This window comes from Cervus canadensis, chromosome 9 (genome assembly GCF_019320065.1).
Source record: "Cervus canadensis isolate Bull #8, Minnesota chromosome 9, ASM1932006v1, whole genome shotgun sequence".
Classification (NCBI taxonomy): Eukaryota; Metazoa; Chordata; class Mammalia; order Artiodactyla; family Cervidae; genus Cervus; species Cervus canadensis.
This window is the reverse complement of record NC_057394.1, coordinates 71,076,327-71,096,319: the sequence shown is the minus strand read 5'-3', so window position 1 is coordinate 71,096,319 and position 19,993 is coordinate 71,076,327. Positions and strand designations below refer to the sequence as shown.

Sequence of the window (19,993 nt, the reverse complement as noted above, 5' to 3'; positions counted from 1 at the left end):
ATGCAGGTAGTGTAAGTTCGATCCCTGGTTAGGAAGCTAAGATCCCACATGCCTCTGGGCCAAAAAACCAAAATACAAAACAGAAGCAACATTGTAACAAATTCAATAAAGACTTTTTTTAAAAGTCCACATTTTATCTTTAAAATTAAAATAGGTAATATAGCTATTTTTCAATAGGTAATATAGCCATAAGTTTAATAATATGAAGGGCACTTAAAGCAAGTTTTCCTCCCACCCATGGCTCTTATCCAGAGATAACTATTATCATCTGTTTCTTATTTATCTTTCTAGAAATATTCCATTGGTATAAAGCAAATACACATATATCCTTCATGTTTGCAGAACATTTGCGTTCTGCATTTGCAGAACATTTGCAGAAATTTTAGCATACTGTATAAAGTTTCTGCATCTTGCTCTTTTCTCTTAGATCTTGAAGCTGTTTCTGTATCAGTACAGAAATGCTGCTTTTAAATCGTTGTATAGCTTTCCACCTACGGATGTACCATCATTTATTTGCGTTCCCTACTGATGTGCATCTAAGTTGTTTCAAGACTTCTGCTCTTTCTGAAAATGCCTCAGTGAAAAAGCTTTTCCGTACGTCATTTTGCACAAATTGAAATGTTTCCATATGTCATTTTTGTGCAATTCACTTAATTCCTCTTGCCCAAAGACTTTAAAGTCCCTTGCTCATCATGACAATGGGCAAAGCCTGGAGGAGGCAGGTGTCATAGAGAACACAGATAAAGGTTCAGAAAGCTCAGCTTAGACTCTCAGAGAATTGGGCCAGCAATATCAAAGCCAACGAGTTTCAGGGTAGCTGGCGGAAAGCAAAATGATGTAGAGAAATAAACTCCTGAAGACTTAGGACTAGAGAGCTGGGTTTTGGAAGAAGGCATTCTTGAGCTTATCTGACCTCACAGGACAAAGTAAGTGGATCACAGAGAAGACAAACTAAATTGGTAGGAACCCTCCCTTTGAGCTTCCAATGGAAAACAGGGACCAACAGTTCTTCCATGGATTATCATGTGTTATCTTCATAATACTCCATTAAGAAGGTAAGATTATTATTCAGATTCCATAAATGAGGAAAGTAGGGTAAGGAAACTTGATCAAGGTCACACAACAGATACATGGTGGAATCAACATTCAAACTCTTGGGCACTCTGAGCTGGAAGGTCTTAATCACTGACATACGCGTGAAGCTCTAGCCAAACAAGCGCACGTAAATCCCGTGTTATAGCTAGCCTTAATCCACCCATCTCTTTCTGTTAGCTTAAACCCCAAGGCTTCCTTAAAGACCTAGAGTCTGTCAGTAAACTGGCTTGAAAACTAATGACTAAAAATTCCCCTCAGGCAAATAATAATTCATCCTAGATGAGTGCATTAAAACAGACAGCCCATATAAAAAATGTCTCCCATTGAAGCTTATTTCTGTGTGAGTTACAAGTTAAACACTCATTACAAAAAATACTATGATTGGTATTATAGGCTAATATATGCTAATAGGATTGTGACAAAGAGTACTCATTTTAAGAATTTAAATGCACAGAGAAACTTATAGTGAAAGAGTTAGTTGCACAGTCATGTCCCCCTCTTTAAGACCCAAAGAACTGTGGCCCGCTAGGCTTCTCTGTCTATGGGATTTCCTAGGCAAGAATACTGGATCCCAACCAAGGGATCAAACTCAGGTCTCCCACATTGCAGGCAAATTCTTTACCATCTGAAGCATTGGGAAAGCCCAGAGAAACTTAAGGGCCATGGTAAAATATAAAATATGTTAACAGTGAAGCTATTAGAGCATATGATACATACTAAGTGATCAGTAAACACTTTTTAAATGAATAAATAATTAAAAGAAAACTACCAGGATATCAGAGGCCCTAAGAAAACACTGTGGCTGAGCCAAACTAAGCATCTCAGACAATCCTGTGTAGAAGACACTGCATAATTTTCAAAAACAGGACAAGCAACCCTCCCCATATCCTAGAGAAGTGGAATTGTGAAAATTGTTAAGAAAAAAAAAATAGAAGCGGAACTTTCCAGATCCAATTGCTCATGGAAGTAATTTAGCTTCAGTGTGGCCACAGATGGCCTGATAGAGTGATGTTTTTTCCCTCCTCATTCACATTAAAAACCTCATTTTTCATCACTGCCATTTATTTTCAGATCCGAATGCTTTCTTTAATGATCACTTGCGTGCACAAAAATTGAACAGGCATTCAGGATACCAAAGTAAAGAAGATCTGAATCATGAGAATATTGTCATTTTTCCACACCAGGCGAACTCCTCCAGGGAAAAATCAATTATTTTCTCGTTGACCCCGTTGGTAGGTGTTAGGGCAGTGACCCAGATCATGGCAACCTCTTGTTCTGCTCTGAGGAATTAGTCCAATTTTGTCCCCTCAAAAATTACTCTTCAGATGACAGGCAGTTTCTTATCAATCCTGTAGGCTTGCTGAAAGCTGTCATCACGATCTATTGGTGACATTTCTAAGAAGGCTCTCGCAGGGACGCACCCCACATTCTGGGGGAAGCCCCGTATCCAAGAGGGGTGCCTGCACATTTGGTATTCTTGGAATGGAGCAGGGCCCTGCGGTCCTTGTCCCCACCACCCCACCATGTTCTCTGCCTGCCTTTTGCCTGTGGAAAACTTTAGTCAAAGAATAAATTTAATCAGAGAAATGCAGAAACAACAGAAAACAGTCAAAAGAGACTAAATAATAATAATGTAGTCATTAAGCATAGTCAAAGGCCGTTCGTTCTTTCTCAAGGACATAGATAATATTCTGAGCCACATCCTGTGAGCTGTCTGATAGAGACTAAAACCCCAGGTGGAGAAGTTAACTACACGATGACCAGACTGTACCCACAACACGAGCTGCCCCAATTCCGAGAACTGACCGCAAAGAAATGGGAACAAATGGACCGTGGAACTAAAGGCTAACTGTACCTAAAACATTCAGGACGATGCTGGTCAGACCACTGATGACCACTTTCAAGCTGTCAGAGATGACTACGCTGTTTCTGCAAGTGGGCCCTCCCCACCAACTCTGTCTGTAAATGCTCTCACCCCTCATCAGGGTGGGAGTCGGCCTTTGGAGAGATGATTGCCACCCTCCCCCCAGCCCTGACCCTCATCCCTGTCACCCACCCCCAGCCCCGTCCCCATCTGAAACAAAGCAAACTTAACTTTCGTTTCCACCAACCTGGCCTGTTGCTGGCTTTTGAGCGGTGAGCAGCTAGACCCACAAACTTTTTCCGGTAACATTCTGACAAACTCATTCCATCACGAAGGACTGCAAAAAGTTTTTTTTTTAATTATTTTTTTTGTTGAAGTATAGTTGATTTACAATATTGGGTAAGTTTCAGGTGTACGGCAAAGGGATTCAGTTATACATGTACATATATTCTTCAGGTGGTGAACATCTTTTCAATGCGATTACTGGCATTTGTGTATATCTTCTTTTGTAAAATATTCCATTTATTTCAACCATTCAAAAAATTGAGTTGTTTGCCTTTTTATTATTCCTCATATATTCTGAATGTAAGTTCTTTGCCAGATAGGTGACTCTTCCAGTCTTTGACTTATGTTTCCATTTTCTTAATGATGTCTCTGAAGAGCAGAAAATCATCACTTATCGTCTTTCTTTTCCTTATATCTTTTAAATGTATCTGTAATAAATAAATTAGGGTAAACAATTCTTTACCAGGTGGAACCTCCTCCCTGTGTTTGAGAGTCGATTGACACCCCGCACATGTAACCACTCATGTTCTTGTTAGTTTTCCCCCAAACAGCAAGGGCTGCACTTTATGGAGTGCTTTATACACAGTAGTAGAATGCCTACCAGGCTTCCCAGGGGGCACTAGTGGTAAAGAACCTGCCTGCCCATGCAGGAGACATTAAGAGACAGGGGTTCCATCCCTGGGTCAGGAAGATCCCCTGAAGAGGGCATGGCAACCCACTCCAGTATGCTTTCCTGGAGAATCCCATGGACAGAGGAGCCTGGTGGGCTACTTAACTCTCCATAGGGTCTCTCAGAGTCGGACATGACAAGAGACTTAGCATGCCTGCAGAATGCCTAGCAAGTAGTGGGAGCTCAAAAACTAATTGTTACACAAGTGAATACGTTGAAAACTGGAAGGGTCAATTCAATTTCATCAATTAACTTCTTTAAGCATTGTTTTCTCTTCCTTAAAAACAAGGAAACCCTCCCCCCCACTTACCTCACAAGCATGTACAAGCGATCTATGAGATTCTGAACGCAGCCCCTTACATGTACATCAGCAAGAAGTCCGTGATAGATAATTCTCAGAAATTTTATCATTATTTCTATTATTATTTCATGAAAGCTGATTTTCATTTGAAAAGAAGTATCAAAATAAAAAAATTCTTTAGATTTTTATACAATTCCTAATATATCAGATGCTGCTCATCAAGCCCATCTTGAACCAAAAAAGAAAAAAATTACTAGTCAGAACTGGAGATATAAGCGTGTGCCAATTGACTTCATCATGTCAGAGTGATCAGCTTTTTATTCTAGTGAGGCTCCCTAATGTCTAAAACCCTGCAGATTACATAAAAATGACAATGTTATCATTAAATCTGCCCAAGAAATTAGACCTTAATGAATTCCATTGAGAACTCCCAATTTGATAATGCGAGCTTAGGAAGTCATAATACTATTCTGACAAGAAGGTGCAGTTAAAGAAATTTGAAAGGCACTAGCAACAGTGAAAATGATGGGCTAATTGAGGAAGCAAAGTGCAATTGTCTCCTCCCAGCAGGAAGCCCCAGAGTGGAGAAGCCCCTGTTCACTGGACAATGAGACACAATCAAACTGCATTCAGCACAGGATGACATAAGCATCTGAGAGCTGAGTGACTTTTTCCATAGCAACAAAGACTCAGAAAGTCCAGAGTGTTACTGGCCAGAACCTTGTATTGTTCTTCCCAGGTAGCATCAGCCCTCACCTTGGATGATTAAAAGTGCCAGAAGCAAGGGTGATATTCGGATATTCAAGTTAAATTGCTCAATATGCATTGAAAGAATAAAAATATACTTTCATGTGTAAATAGAATGTTCAATTTCCAACTATGAACAATATATAATTTGGAAACCAATTGAACCAGAAGTTTTAAGGATTTCATGCTTACTCAACATTGCCTAGTAGAATACCCGTCACCCAATCTTTGCTTTTGAAAGAATTGGTTCTCTTAAGGGATAGTGAAAGGGTGCAGATCTTTCACTCTAGTCAAGGATTTAGGCTGGGAATAGGAGGGTAAGAGGGTCTGAATTGCCAAGACGCCTGAGCAACAGAAAGACAGGTAGCCCTTACAGAAAGTGGAGGGGCAGCAGCCACTGGCAGCCTGAGACCACTCTGTCGTCATCCACGGAGACTGAGCCACGCATGCCTTGGTTTTCGTTGGCTTCAACCACTTCTAAACATTGCCCAGATTCTCAAACTTCATCTACAACAGACTTGAAATTCTTTTCTCATAAGGATTTGATCATGATTGAAGTGCAGTGAACAGGCAGTTAGAGTTCTGGTGGCGAAGAATTTAGGTTGAAAGCAGGAATTATGTCTTACTCACCTTTAATGGTAGCTCAGCTGGTAGAGAATCCGCCTGCAGTGCAGGAGACCCTGGTTTGATTCTTGGGTTGGGAAGATCCCCTGGAGAAGGGATAGGCTACCCACCCTAGTATTCTTGGGTTTCCCTGGTGACTCAGACGATAAAGGATCCACCTGCAACGCAGGAGACCTGGGTTCAATCCCTGGGTTGGGAAGATCCCCTGGAGAGGGGAATGGCTACCCACTCCAGTAGAATTGCCTGGAGAATGTCGTGGACAGAGGAGCCTGGCAGGCTACAGTCTATGGGGTCACAGAGAGTTGGACATGACTGAGCAACTTTCACTTTACCTTTAGTACCTTGTGTGCCAAGAATGCCTGGCTGGATGACTAGTTAGTGAATGAACAGGAGGCCTACAAATAAAATGAAAAATTTACAAAACTGTTGGAGTTGAAAGGCTACCTTTAGGAAATTAAGAAGCAAACCCCATAACTGAATTATAACACTCTATGACTCACAGAGCTATTGATCAAAGAGAGAATTTATTCACAGAGCTTTTCAAATACAAACAAAATAGCACTTTTTACTTTTTACAAAATGAATATTGGAATAAATGTGGTACAGCACAGTACAATAATGGACAAAAGGAAACAAGATCTAATGACTGGAAAATGTCTCTCCTTACTCTCACGTCTTAACTGAATTCTCTCCTTTGGTGGACAGAAAGTTGCCCCTTTACTTAGTAAGAATATCACAGCAGAAACTACTCAGAGAAATATTGCATATTTGTGAATAATATTGAAATACAAAGGCTTAATTCTAAAGGTCTGCATAAACACTGAAAACATGTTGAGGGCGTAAAGAGTTTATGCAGGGTATACAAAATACTGATAAAGTGGCTTATTGGTCCATTGATTAGGTTGAATGTATGCTTTATAAAGTGATAATACTGTATTTTAAAAGTGTATTAAAAAGAAAACAGAGGAGTAATGCACCACTAAACATCTCGTACAGTCTGTGTGACCACTGAAATGTCTGTGTTTGGGTATGTGTATTGCATGGATATGTCTGTATATGCTCGTGTGCTTTCAAAAGTGCCATGACTTACAGGGAACCTTTCTGGGTTACCCTGCTTCCTAACATAATACTGTTTCTACTAGCCCTTTTGATTCTCTGAGTCATCATCCTAAAAAAAAAAAAAAAAAAGACCTTGTTTGCATATATAGATTTGTGTGTGTATGTATTCTATATCAACAATACTCTGTGGAATAGAAACACCCAACACCCTGCAATATTTTTAGCCTTTGGTCCATTTTTCTGTATCATTCCATGCTCTACATTTCTTTTGCAAATCTTGCACAACCCTTCCATGTGGTATGATGTTTCCGATTCCATTGGGTTTCATTTCGTTTGCATCATGTGGTTTAGAAGCGCTCTTCCGCCTTCTGAGAGCAGCTGGATGCTTCGGTCCCTCGGGTCCCTGCGGCCCAGCCTCTCCTCGGTCTGCGGGTGGCGGCCCCATCTCAGTATGGGTATTGTTTCTGCTTCTTGCCGGAGAAGCAAGCCAGCCACGTGCAGAGCAGCATGGCGGCGGCAGCCCCTGCCCCTGTGCAGTAGTAGGCCCAGCCGATCTCACACTTACCTAGGGACACAGGAGAAGGAGAGAAAGTAGGTACAGGTCAGGATGATCTTACTGGAGGCTCTGTCATTTCTCCCCAGGTGTGGGTTTCTGGTGTACCAAAGTGAAACTGAAATCCTCCTTAGAGATACAGTCTCCCTCGAATGATAGTAAGAGTTGAAAGTTATCTCAAGATGGAAGCAAGCCAGTGTGGTTGTCTGCATTTCAGAAGGACCTCAAGGCCTCTGTCTCCTGCTGGCTAAGGGACAGAAACCAGTTCTCCCCAGCTGTGATGCTCACGCCCATGGCTGAAGAAAAGGAGGAATAGCAGCCATCAGGATAGGGGAGATGAAGGTATTTTGATTTAAATCACTCAAACTCATATGCATAATGAGGTACCTTAGGAAAAAACTTCAAAATAGAGATACAGTCCTAAATATAGACACAGCTTTTGCAAAGGGGCCACTCTAAGGAGGTGATCCATTTGAAAGATAATGTGAGAGTGAAAGAATCTACCAAAAAAAAAAAAACAAACCAAAAAACCCTCCTGTAACTACTAGGTGATAACAGCAATGCAGGATAGAAAAGTAGATATACCACTGATTTCAGACAAGAGCAAAGGAACACAGTCCTTCTTATTTTTCTTTATCATGATAAGGTTCTGTGAAGTTTCTTTGGCTGTAGGAGGCTTAACTCACCCACCTATCTACCTACCCACCCAAGGCCTGCCCTTCCCTGAAAGACTCAAGAAGCAGGATAGAGCCTTCAGCACATCCTCCTTGAGCCACCATCTTCCTGAGGCCAATTAACTCCTTGTCTTGATAAGGGGGTGTGTGTCATCCCTAAGAATTGCTATGTTTATGGAGTCTTTCTTATTTGTGTTATAAAACATATAGTCAACTCATCAGACCAACTGTCTATCAGATGAAAATGGGAAGGTAGGGCACCAGATAAAGGTACCAAGAAGGGGCTTCCCTGGCAGTCTAGTGGCTAAGACTCACAGTTCCACTGCAGGTAGCGCCTGTTCAAGGAACTAAGATCCCACACGCTGTGGGGTGAGGCCAAAAAAAAAAGGTACTTAGGAAGTGTGCCATTGTTGAAAGTGTTTGTGGATGTTATACAGTACTGCTACTGACCACACATAGATCTGAGTGTATGTGCATGATCTACACATTTTGTGGTTTAAATTTAGTAACTGGCTAAGATCGACAATGAGCAACTAACATTCAGTGTGATTTAAAAGAAAATGATTCCTCTATTTCAGATATACAGACTTTCATTTGCTAGGTAATTCATAAGGTAAATCATTATTAAATCAATATGGATTTATTCTGGTATTCTGGATTATGTAGAAATATGGCCAATCCTTAACCTAACTTAAAAAAATATATATAAATGCATACACCATACACACACACACACACACACACACACACATACACACACACGCTCATTTTTTGAGAAACAAAACAATGGTCAAGATCAGTATGCTAAGGTCTAGATGTGTCAATAAAATTTAGACAAATCTAAAGAAACACTAAGTCATCCATCCCTTGATTCTTTATTCCCTTCTTCCCACTTTCTTTCTCTCTCTCATTCATCCATTAATTCAACAAATATTTTTTAAGTGACCACTCTGACTAGGACTCATTGGGTGCTAGGAATCTACTTTGGAAAATGATACAGTTCCCAGTATCAAGGAGCCATCATCTCATCAAGGGAGTATTACTGTTAATGCAGGAGACATAAGAGATGTGGGTTTGATCACTGGGTGGGGAAGATCCCCTGGAGGAGGGCACAGCAACCCACTCCAGTACTCTTGCCTGGAGAATCCCATGGACAGGGGAGCTTGGTGGGCTACAGTCCACGGGGTCACAAAGAGTTGGACACGACTGAAACGACTCAGCACACACGCACTCAGACATTTATATGATAACTGTGATATATGCTTTGAAGAAAAAACATCCAGGATGCTAAGACAGCAAATCATAAGGAACTTTATACAGTGAGGTTGTGTGATGGAGAGCCTTAAAGTAGAAATGAAATTTAAGCTGAGACCTGGCAGATGAGCAGGGGTTAGCCAAAGATGAATGTGAGAGGCCAGGGAAGAGTGTATTTGCACCACGGGGATGGGAATGTAATGGAGAAATGTAGGCAAATTTGGGTCTTGTTAAAGTACTGTCTGGGCTTCCCAGGTGACTCAGTGGTAAAGAATCCACCTGCCAATGCAGGATAAGTGGGTTCAGTCCCTGGGCTGGGAAGATCCCCTGGAGAAGGAAATGGCAACCCACTCCAGTATTCTTGCCTGGAGAATCCCATGAACAGAGGAGCCTGGTGGGCTACAGTCCATGAGGTTGCGAAGAGTTGGACACGACTAAGCAACACTTTTCAAAGTGTTGTTCAAGTAAGAGATGGGGATGCCACTGTTTGTGTAAGCAAGAGATGGGGTTGGGTGTGAGCACCTCCAGAGTTTGAGAGCTAGAAGCCTGAAGACTTCCTCTTCAAATGTTCATCTAGGCTGGCATATAGAGATGTGAGATATTCAACAATCAGTTCAGTTGCTCAGTCGTGTCCGACTCTTTGTGACCCCATGGACTGCAGCATGCTAGTTGTTGAGATATTCAACATCCATAGGTAAATCTTGAGCACCCACTCTGTGTGTTGCAATGTTGCAGGAGACCCAGGGGGAGCAAAATAGATAGCATCTTTGGTTTCAAACGCTTATGTTCTAGCAAGACCGATTCTTGAGTATCACTCACATCAGCTGCACTCTCTTGAAGCCATTCCTTGCATATTCTACACATATGTCTGCTGAAATTCAGTTAACAAAATTAACTAGATATAGAAAGGAATTTTTCCCATGAAACTATCAATGTAAATGTATCTTGAACTTCTCCAAAGAAGAAGAAAGATTTTTCTTCTTCCTGAGCATGAGTCCTTCCATAGTAAAACCCACATGCTCAATAATAAGAAATTAGCACCGTGTTTTACAGTAATAGAAAAAGTCTTTCTGAGTACATTAGGCTATTAGGAAAGAGCAGCTGTTTAAGTTTATATGCTTTAAACAGCACGGTAGTCCGTGAGTAGTAATGGAAACAAAGGAAAACCAGGAAATAGGGGACTATTTTTCCTTGGCCTCTCCTTTCCCCTGTGGTGGCAATAAATTCTTGTTATTATAGTGCAAACACAAAGCATTTTACTAGAGGGCAAGCTTTGTCTGTGATCCTTTCAGGAAATTAGAGAAGCAAATCCCTTTAAACTTTCCCTTTTGCTCTCTGTAATGCTCCATCAAACAGGACTCCAAGCCCACCGGGTTGGCAAACCGCTGCTTGCAGCAATGGGGGATGCTATTCTCCACAGATAAAATAGAGGTTAATGGGACAGAAAGCAGCAAACCACAGCCACCTGCACATTCAATGGAAAAAGGTGTCCTGGCTGTGTTCCAGGGCAGCCCAAGGGAGAAAGTGGGTGGGAGAGGTGTGGCTGATTTTTTTAGGGTGCCTCAAATTGGTAGCTCTGTTGGTAAAGAATCCACCTGCAATGCAAGAAACTATTTCTGAGTTGGGAAGATCCGCTGGAGAAGGGATAGGCTACCCACTCCAGTATCCTTGGGCTTCCCTGCTGGCTCAGCTGGTAAAGAATCCTCCCGCAATGTGGGAGACCTGGGTTCAATCTCTGGGTTGGGAAGATCCCCTGGAGAAGGGAAACCTGCTACCCACTCCAGTATTCTGGCCTAGAGAATTCCATGGACTCTGTAGTCCATGGGGTCGCAAAGAGTCGGACACGACGGAGTGACTTTTCACTTTCAAATTAGTTTTTAGTGCATCTTCTGTTAGTAAAAGGCAGAAGAAAAGGTACAAAGAACCCAGCCTCGGGACTTCCTTGGTGGTTCAGTGGCTAAGATTCCATGCTCCCAATGTAGGGAGTCTAGATTCAATTCCTGGTCAGGAAACTAGATCCCACATGTCACAACTGAAAAAAAATAAAAGATCCTGCATGCTACAACTAAGACCCACCGCAGCCAAATATATATAAATAGGGAGGCTTTCCCGGTGACTCAGTGGTAAAGAATCCTTCTGCAATGCAGGAGACTCCAGAGACAAGGGTTTGATCCCTGGGTTGGGAAAATCCCCTGGAGAAGAAAATGGCAACCCACTTCAGTATTCTTGCCTGGAAAATTCCACGGACAGAAGAGCCTGGTGGGCTACAGTCTGTCCATAGGATCACAAAGAGTCAGACAGGACTAAGCGAATGAGCACAGGACATAGAAATAAATACATAAGTGTAAAAAAATTAACCCGGCTTACTACAAATAAAAATGAAATCTCAATGATCAGTTAATCCTTTGAGGAACTGTATTTATTCATTCATTTGTTTGATTACTGTTTTAGTGTCTACCACGTGACCGCCTGTCGGCCCTATATCCCAGGGCTCAGTATGAGGATGTCTGAAGCACAGGAGACAATCGATACACATTTGTGGATGTCAGACACAATATCAGTGCTGAGAACAGAGATCTGAAATTAGTAATTATATAATAGCGGTTGTGGACAGCCTGTGAAGCAGGTGCCAAACAATTTAGAAGCACCATCTCATGTAACCATTTTTGCCCATGATGCCTTCAGGAAATTAGAGGAACAAATCTGTCATTCCCATTTTGAAGATGAGGACCCTGTGCTGCATGCAAGATAAGTCAATGGCCCAGTATCTCACATCAGTGATGGAGCCTGAACTTGAACTCCAAAACTTTTTCCTGTGCTCAGATATGTTTTAGGAAGATCCATATCAAAATTTTCCCCAGTTGCCAGATAGTACTTGTCTTTGCCAGAACTTACATGCCATGCAGAAATAAGCTATATGATGCATCTTTGCATTTACCAGTATTCTGAGAAGACTCCATATGCCCATGTCTACCTGGCACTATTTTAGTTATTAAAGGCTTGCATTTTACAGATCTAGCATTCTCAATTTTGGAGCCAGCGGAACCTATCTGTCACTCTCTTGGTGACCTCATCCCCCTAGAGGATGAGGGGGAGTGAGATCCAATACATTTACTTGATCAATTCAGATAATTGATTCTTCCTGAGCAATCACTTACCATAAACATGCTCCCAAAGTGGATGTTTTTGACCTGTCCTGGTCTGAGTGTAGCTGAGTAAGGGCTCCAGGTATGGGTCACATTTCAGCTCCTCTCTGCTTGCAAACCGCTACAGTCTGGCGGGAGCCAGACTGGGCCATCCTTATTTAATACCCAGAAACTTTGCCACAGCACCTCCTACTGTGCGCAGTACTGCTCATTTGAACAGAAGCCAGGATCCTTCAGGCAGGCCTGCAGGCTGACTAAACTCCCTTATGTACTCGACCTGCCTGGGCTCTGCATTTGAACTTGAGCCTTGCTGGTCTCCAGATTATTTCTCTCCTCGCCAGATCACTGCTGAGTTCCCAGCCTTGTATATAAGCTAACTGCCTTCATTTATCAAGGCGGGACATCTTTCATCTGTGATATTTTAAACTTTTCAGCAAGTTAAGGTGTCAATGCAAAGTTTGTGTAGAGAAGAAGCAGGCATATTAGATTTCAGCCCTTTCGCTGTACAAATAACGAAGGTAGTAGGAAGGTGGGAGGGTCAGCAGACAGAGAAAAAAACTTTTGTGTTCTTAAATACCATGGGCAGAAGTTTGAGAGGTCTTTTTCCTCTTGAATAAATTCTTTCTTACCTCTTCCTATTCAGACCGTCGTGTCTACCTATGCATGGAAACCAAGAACAAAAAGAACCTGTCATGGTACCGATTCCATGTGTTCTTTTGTGAAGTTACCAAACAAAAGTGCTGCCTCCCCCCCCAAAAAATAGAGTTTAAACATTTGTCCTAAAAACATACAAAAGCTTTGATTCAAACTTTTAACGGAACAAGTAGTTAAAATGACACGTGTGTCTGAAAAGAGAAAAGCAGAACTCAAACTTGATTGCTGGGCAAAAAATGTAAAAGTAAAAAGGCTGAGGGAAGAAAGTTTGTGAGGTGGAGTTCTTCTGAAGGCTCTTGGCTTGTTTCTGTCTGTTTGTGACCAAAGGCAATAACCCATATTGAGGATACAGCCCATCCTAAACACGACTTCAGAGCCCCACTTATACTGTACTTCCTGAGATGTGCTCCAGGGGGCGCTGTCCACAAGAAGATCTCAGGAAAGGGGTTCCCCATGGGTAATTCCCCAAAGAGTAGACAGTGTGGAGGCACGTGCAATGGTAGAACCCAGCCCAGCCCAAAGACTGGGCACCGAGTCTGCACACAGACCACACACACCCACCTTGATGCCTTCGGTCTCCAGAACCACAGCGCAGTGAACCGACCCAGTCTCTCTCTGCAAGAACTGCTGCTCTGGACCTTAATGAACCAGGCTGACTATATCTTTCTACCTCTCCTGCCCCTTAATTTCTAGGTTTAGGGGACTGGACAGTTGGATTAGAACTCTCCTGAGAGTTGAATGATATCCTCTTCCCTCAAACACATAGGATACCTAAGTGTACAAGGGTCTAGTGTGGAACACTGGAGCCACTTCAACGTATAAGAGGAGGCAAGAAAACCTTAAAAGACTCCACACCTTCTATGTTTGCCCTGTCTTCTCCAAGGAAGCAACCAGGAATGTACAGAGAATGCAATGCACATGTGTCCATTGGTAAGAGTTGATACTCTCAAGCTATGCATTAAAGTACTCTTCATAATCTGCATGCCCAAGGGAGCAGGGACTTGCTTCCTGGAAAAGATATGTATCCGCCAAGTGCTCAAAACAGTACCATGTCTAAGGAGATATGTTACAGTCCATTTTGATAGGAAAATACCAGCCTTGTAAATTACAGCACATCTTCATTCATTCTGTAGTCAGAGTGGGAGTGAGGCAAGGGCTGTCTAGACAAGTATGTGATGGGTAATTGACCGCTGTGTAAGCTCTCTACTCAGACATGAGTTCATGTTTTGTGAGTCTCAGATTTTAGGGGGAAAACCCTTCCTGAGTTACACATTGATTCTATTCTATCCAATGGCATGCAATTCTCTTCTGGATTCCCACAAAGACTTCATTAAAGAGCCATAATTTTAATTTGCTCTGGTGTATCTCTCTTGTCCCCACAGAAATGTTCTTAGCTCCACCTTTAAGGTGAGGAGCTGGGGAACAAAGAAAAAAGAGTTCTTGCAGGTACTGTTTACAGCCTCCCATAGAAGCAGTACTGTGCTATATGCTTAGTGGCTTGGGCATGTCTGACTCTTTGCAACCTCAGGGACTGTAGCCCACCAGGCTCCTATGTCCATGGGGATTCTCCAGGCAAGAATACTGGAGTGGGTTGCCATGCCCTACTCCAAGGAAACAGTGCTAGTCATCATCAACCTAGGGATTTACCAGAAAGTACCTTTCGGAGGTCCCACACTTGCGCAGATGTTCAAATTCATGAAAAGGCAGAACAGCAGCTGTTCTTGGCATAAGATTCAGTTGTACTGAGCCCAAACTACACACTCAGGGAGAAAAGCTAGTTATTATTAGCTATTATTATTACTAACACTTATGGCAGAAAGTGAAGAAGAACTAAAGAGCCTCTTGATGAAAGTGAACGAGGAGAGTGAAAAAGTTGGCTTAAAGCTCAACATTCAGAAAACTAAGATCATGGCATCCGGTCCCGTCACTTGATGGCAAATAGATGGGGAAACAGTGGAAACAGTGGCTGACTTTATTTTTCTGGGCTCCAAAATCACAGCAGATGGTGACTGCAGCCATGAAATTAAAAGACGCTTACTCCTCGGAAGGAAAGTTATGACCAACCTAGACAACATATTAAAAAGCAGAGACATTACTTTGCCAACAAAGGTCCGTCTAGTCAAGGCTATGGTTTTTCCAGTGGTCATGTATGGATGTGAGAGTTGGACTATAAAGAAAGCTGAGCACAGAAGAATTGATGCTTTGAACTGTGATGTTGGAGAAGACTCATGAGAGTCCCTTGGACTGCAAGGAGATCCAACCAGTCCAACCTAAAGGAGGTCAGTCCTGGGTGTTCGTTGGAAGGACTGATGTGGAAGCTGAAACTCCAATACTTTGGCCATGTGGTGCAAAGAGCTGACTCATTTGAAATGACCCTGATGCTGGGAGGGATTGGGGGCAGGAGGAGAAGGGGACAACAGAGGATGAGATGGCTGGATGGCATCACCAACTCAATGGACATGGGCTTGGGTGGACTCCTGGAGTTGGTGATGGACAGGGAGGCCTGGCGTGCTGCGGTTCATGGGGTCGCAAAGAGTCGGACACGACTGAGTGACTGAACTGAACTGATGATTACTATTATTTTTATTGTTAATACTTCCTGGAATCTTAGTAAGTTCTATCAGAGTGTGTATCTGGACTGTAAGCTTTTTAAAAAAATTTTTTGAGCATCTGGAGATTTTATTTTTCATTTTACTTTTTAAAAATTTTCTTTATTTGTCTGTACTGGGTCTTCGTTGCTGCGTGCAGGCTTTCTCCAGTTGTGGCCGGCAGGGCCTATTCTAGGCTGCAGTTTACAGGCTTCTCATTGTGGTGGCTTCTCGTACGCTCTAGAACTCTTGGGCTTCAGTAGTTGCAGCTCACGGGCTTAGTTGCTCTGTGGCACATGGGATCCTGCCAGAAAAGGGGCTGAACCTGTGTCCCCTAGGTTGGCAGGCAGATTCTTAACCACTGGACCATCAGGGAAGCCCTGGAGATTTTAAATACTACTTTATGGGTCCATCAGAGAAACTGAAAGATCTGAGAACAAGACACCCAGGTGACTGCACTGGGTGTGGCTGCTTGGGAACCAGTGTTTCTTCTCTTCCACTCACACCTGAGTTTCAGGGGGTTTCCCTTGTGTACCACACCAGATGTGCTCATCAGATCCACCCAGGGTTCTTCCTCCTAAACTCGACGCTAAGTCAGGGCCTTGCATCATCTTATCCTGAAATCCCTGCCAGAATCACATAACCAAGAAAGCGGAGGCAGAGACGCCTTGCCTTCGCAGTGTCCCTGCAATGCAGAGGTGGAGCAAGAGAAATAAAAATACCCCGGTGCCTTCAGAAGTGTGATTAAACTTCACTTTAAGTGGCAGAAAAGTAGGGAGAGTGGAGCGGCATCTGAATCCTTAAGATCACACCCATCAGATGAACCTCTGTTCCATGGCCTGCCGGGTGAATAGTTTTGTTGCTATTTGTTGTTACAGTTGTGTGATTTACCCATAAACATGGTGGATGTGTCGTCCAGTCTGGCTAGCAGAGTCTCTGCTGGCACGGTTGTTGTTAATTCCTGCCCCTTAGCCCCGAATCCACCCTAAAATGTTCCACTAGAGATAACGCCGCCGTGGAGACGGCAATGCGCACACGCTGGCTCTGAACACAGAGTGTGTATTCCTGCTGGTCTCTGTGTTCATGCTGTGAGCTGACACAGAATCCATCTCCACGTGGGGGTGGCGGAGATAACCAGCGGGCCCTTATTCAGTGTAGGCGATAAAGATGATCCTTTGGTTTCTGTCTGTAGCTGCTATTTATAGAGGCTGAAACTACCTGAAATTCAGCCCCTCTGTCTCACGGCCGGCCCCAAAGAGAGTGTGAAAGGACCCAGGCTCTCTCTAATTGCTGCTTCCCAGCTTGGCCTGTGGCTGCGGCCAATTTTCCAACAGTCCCACGAGAAGAGGTGCTGGCTTCCATCCTGACGGCATTTTTATCTACCCTTCCCCTGTTCGCACCTGTCACGCTTTCATCGGCCACTGAGCAGCCTCTGCATATAGTCTCCGTACCCACTGAAATGGAAATGTGTGGCAACCAGGGCTCCTTTGATCTCGGGGAGCTGCCCTCGGTCCAAAAGGTTTCCTTGATGATCACTCCTTGCTTGTAAGGTAGCCCTTGGGAACGGGCTTAATCCAATTTGGTCAAGCACAACCTTGAGACCCTGATAAATTACAACCCACCCCTGCTGAAAAAGCAAGAGGGATGGTGAGGCATAGCTACCGTCCGACGACTTCATTTCCAAGTTATAATGAAAGCAAGTCTCAGACCGCATCCTGCCACACATACAGATGCTTATTAAACTGTTATCAAGAAGCAGGCACAAACCAGCTCACCAACCTGTTCCGAGAGCTAGTTAAATCCTAGCTCCCTATCGTTTTAAGTGACTGGGCTATCATCTTGCACCAAAGAACCACTGGAAGCAAATTCAAGGTTCAGGGAGGGATTCTGTTCCTTTTGGCAACAAGTAACCAAAAATTCTCTGAACCAGAGACAAGAGATAGAGTCCCTAAGGGTGATCAGACTTTGGCTGACTTTCTTATGGCAGAGTGGATGCGGCAGAGTGTTTTAGTAAAGCTGCTCTCATTGTTTTATTTTTTAAACTTTTATTTATTTTTGGCTGCATTGGGTCTTTGCTGTGCTGCGTGGGCTTCTCACTGCGGTGGTTTCTCTTGACGTGGAGTACGGGCGCTAGGCGTGTGGGCACAGTAGTTGTGGCTCACAGGCTTAGTTGTTCTGAGGCAGGTGGGATCTTCCTGGATCAGGAACTGAACCCGTGTCCCCTGCATTGGCAGGTGGATTCTTAACTACCGGACCACCAGGGAAGCTCTGTTTTCATTGTCAAAAATACTAAAATATGTATCCGGGTACTAGTGCATAAACAGCCACTGTCCCCAAGTTCTCCAAGTGCCCCATAGTCCCCTCCCTCCCCTGAGAACCCGAGGGAATCCTAGCCTCATTCCCAGGAATGAAAAGGCCGGTGCTTGGCCAGTCAAGGCCCCTCGGGAGCCTACTCCAGCATTTACTTTAGTTAGGATTAGTCAGGGCCTATGACATATTGGTTGTTAAATATTTTAGACATCTTTCAGACTTACAATAAGGGCTATGTGCCTAGATGGCTGTTTAAATCCTTTTGTGTAAGGACAGAGAGGATCTCTAATTCTTTTAGCCAATCCACAATCTTGAATACCTTTAATTTCACCGATGAGAGTCCATTTTTAACATTATCATGCTCATTAATAAGACACCTATTTCACCATTAAAAATCCATTTCTGACCACAGGTATACTAATAGTGAGGCTTCTTGTGTTGGCCAAGACATGGATAACAAAACGTGTACTACAGTGCTGTATTTAAAATGGATAACCAAGAAGGACCTACTGTGGAGCACAGAGGACTCTGTTCAATGTCGTGTGGCAGCCAGGATGGGGAAGGAGTTTGGGAGAGAATGGATACATGTGTACCTATGTCTGGGTCCACTTTGTTGTGCACCTGAAACTCTTACGCTGTTAATCAGCTGGTTATACTGCAGTATACTCCAGGGCTTTCCTGGTGGCTCAGACTGTAAAGAATCTGCCTGCAATGCAGGAGACCCAGGTTCGATCCCTGGATTGGGAAGATCCCCTGGAGGAGGGCATGGCCACCCACTCCAGTATTTTTGCCAGGAGAAGTCTATGGACAGAGGAGCCTGGCGGGCTACAGTTCATGGGGTCACAAAGAGCCGGACATGACTGAGCAACTAACACTTTCATTTAAAATAAGACGTTTAAATTAAAACAACAACACGTGTACTAGTATCCCTGAGTTTCCACTCTGGAGCCTGCACCTGAGCTATGACTTCCTGTGACTCACCCACACATCTACCCCTGAAGTATTTTAACATGAAGGACAGGCATTATAATAGTGGTGTTAAGAACTTTGAAGAATCTTGAGATTTTACTCACAAGCTAACGAGTTAGCCTGCCACACTTTCACGGATGCTGGCAAAAGCTAGGAGACTCCTGGATCAGAGATGGAGGACTCTATTATTACTCTTAACACAGCAACCAGCACGAGCTTCACATCTGAATCCATCTTTTGGCCTCCTACATTCCCCAGGGACTGACGCGGTAAACTCGGTACTTCTGTGTCACCATTGAGGAACCCCAAGCTTCAGTCAATCAGTTCAGTCGCTCAGTCGTGTCCGACTCCTTGAGACCCCATGAATTGCAGCACGCCAGGCCTCCCTGTCCATCACCAACTCCCGGAGTTTACTCAAACTCATGCCCATCGAGTCGGTGATGCCATCCAGCCATCTCATCCTCTGTCGTCCCCTTCTCCTCCTGCCCTCAATCCCTCCCAGCATCAGGGTCTTTTCCAGTGAGTCAACTCTTCGCATGACGTGGCCAAAGTACTGGAGTTTCAGCTTCCACATCAGTCCTTCCAAAGAACACCCAGGACTGATCTCCTTTAGGTTGGACTGGTTGGATCTCCTTGCAGTCCAAGGGACTCTCAAGAGTCTTCTCCAACACCACAGTTCAAAAGCATCAATTTTTCGGTGCTCAGCTTTCTTCACAGTCCAACTCTCACATCCATACATGACCACACCAGACGGATATTTGTTGGCAAAATAATGTCTCTGCTTTTTAATATGCTGTCTAGGTTGGTCATAACTTTCCTTCCAAGGAGTAAGCATCTTTCATGGCTGCAATAACCATCTGCAGTGATTTTGGAGCCCCAAAAAATAAAGTCTGACACTGTTTCCACTGTCTTCCCATCTATTTCCCATGAGGTGATGGGACCAGAGGCCATGATCTTAGTTTTCTGAATGTTAAACTTTAAGCTTAGGGATCCCAAATTTTCTATAATAGACCGCAAGTAAATCCACCCGAACTTTGCCCCAGAGGGAGACATTATTACAGGGAACAATAAATAAAACCTGCCTTTTGCTCCAGCAGAAGTCATTATCTTCCAAAACTGCTCACTACAAACATCTTTGAGAAGAGGTCAGAACAACATGCTCCCCAGCCATGATGGAAGATTGCTTCCCAAGAGCAGCAC

The 19,993-nt window shown here is 43.5% G+C and overlaps 1 protein-coding gene across 3 annotated transcripts in view; it reads right to left on the bottom strand.

The window, feature by feature from the left end:
• Positions 1–6,091: 6,091 nt before the first annotated feature.
• Positions 6,092–19,993, bottom strand: part of LHFPL6 (LHFPL tetraspan subfamily member 6) — a 223,212-nt gene continuing 209,310 nt past the window's right edge. For 2 of the 3 annotated variants that reach the window (XR_006271108.1, XR_006271109.1), the window contains exon 6: positions 7,195–7,210. Coding sequence is in view for 1 of the 3 variants with exons in the window: in XM_043477333.1 (XP_043333268.1) it covers positions 7,092–7,210 (119 nt within the window). In the remaining 2 variants the exon portion in view is untranslated. Of the gene's footprint in view, positions 7,211–19,993 lie in introns of all 3 variants that reach the window. The other variant, XM_043477333.1, reaches the window with a different exon arrangement.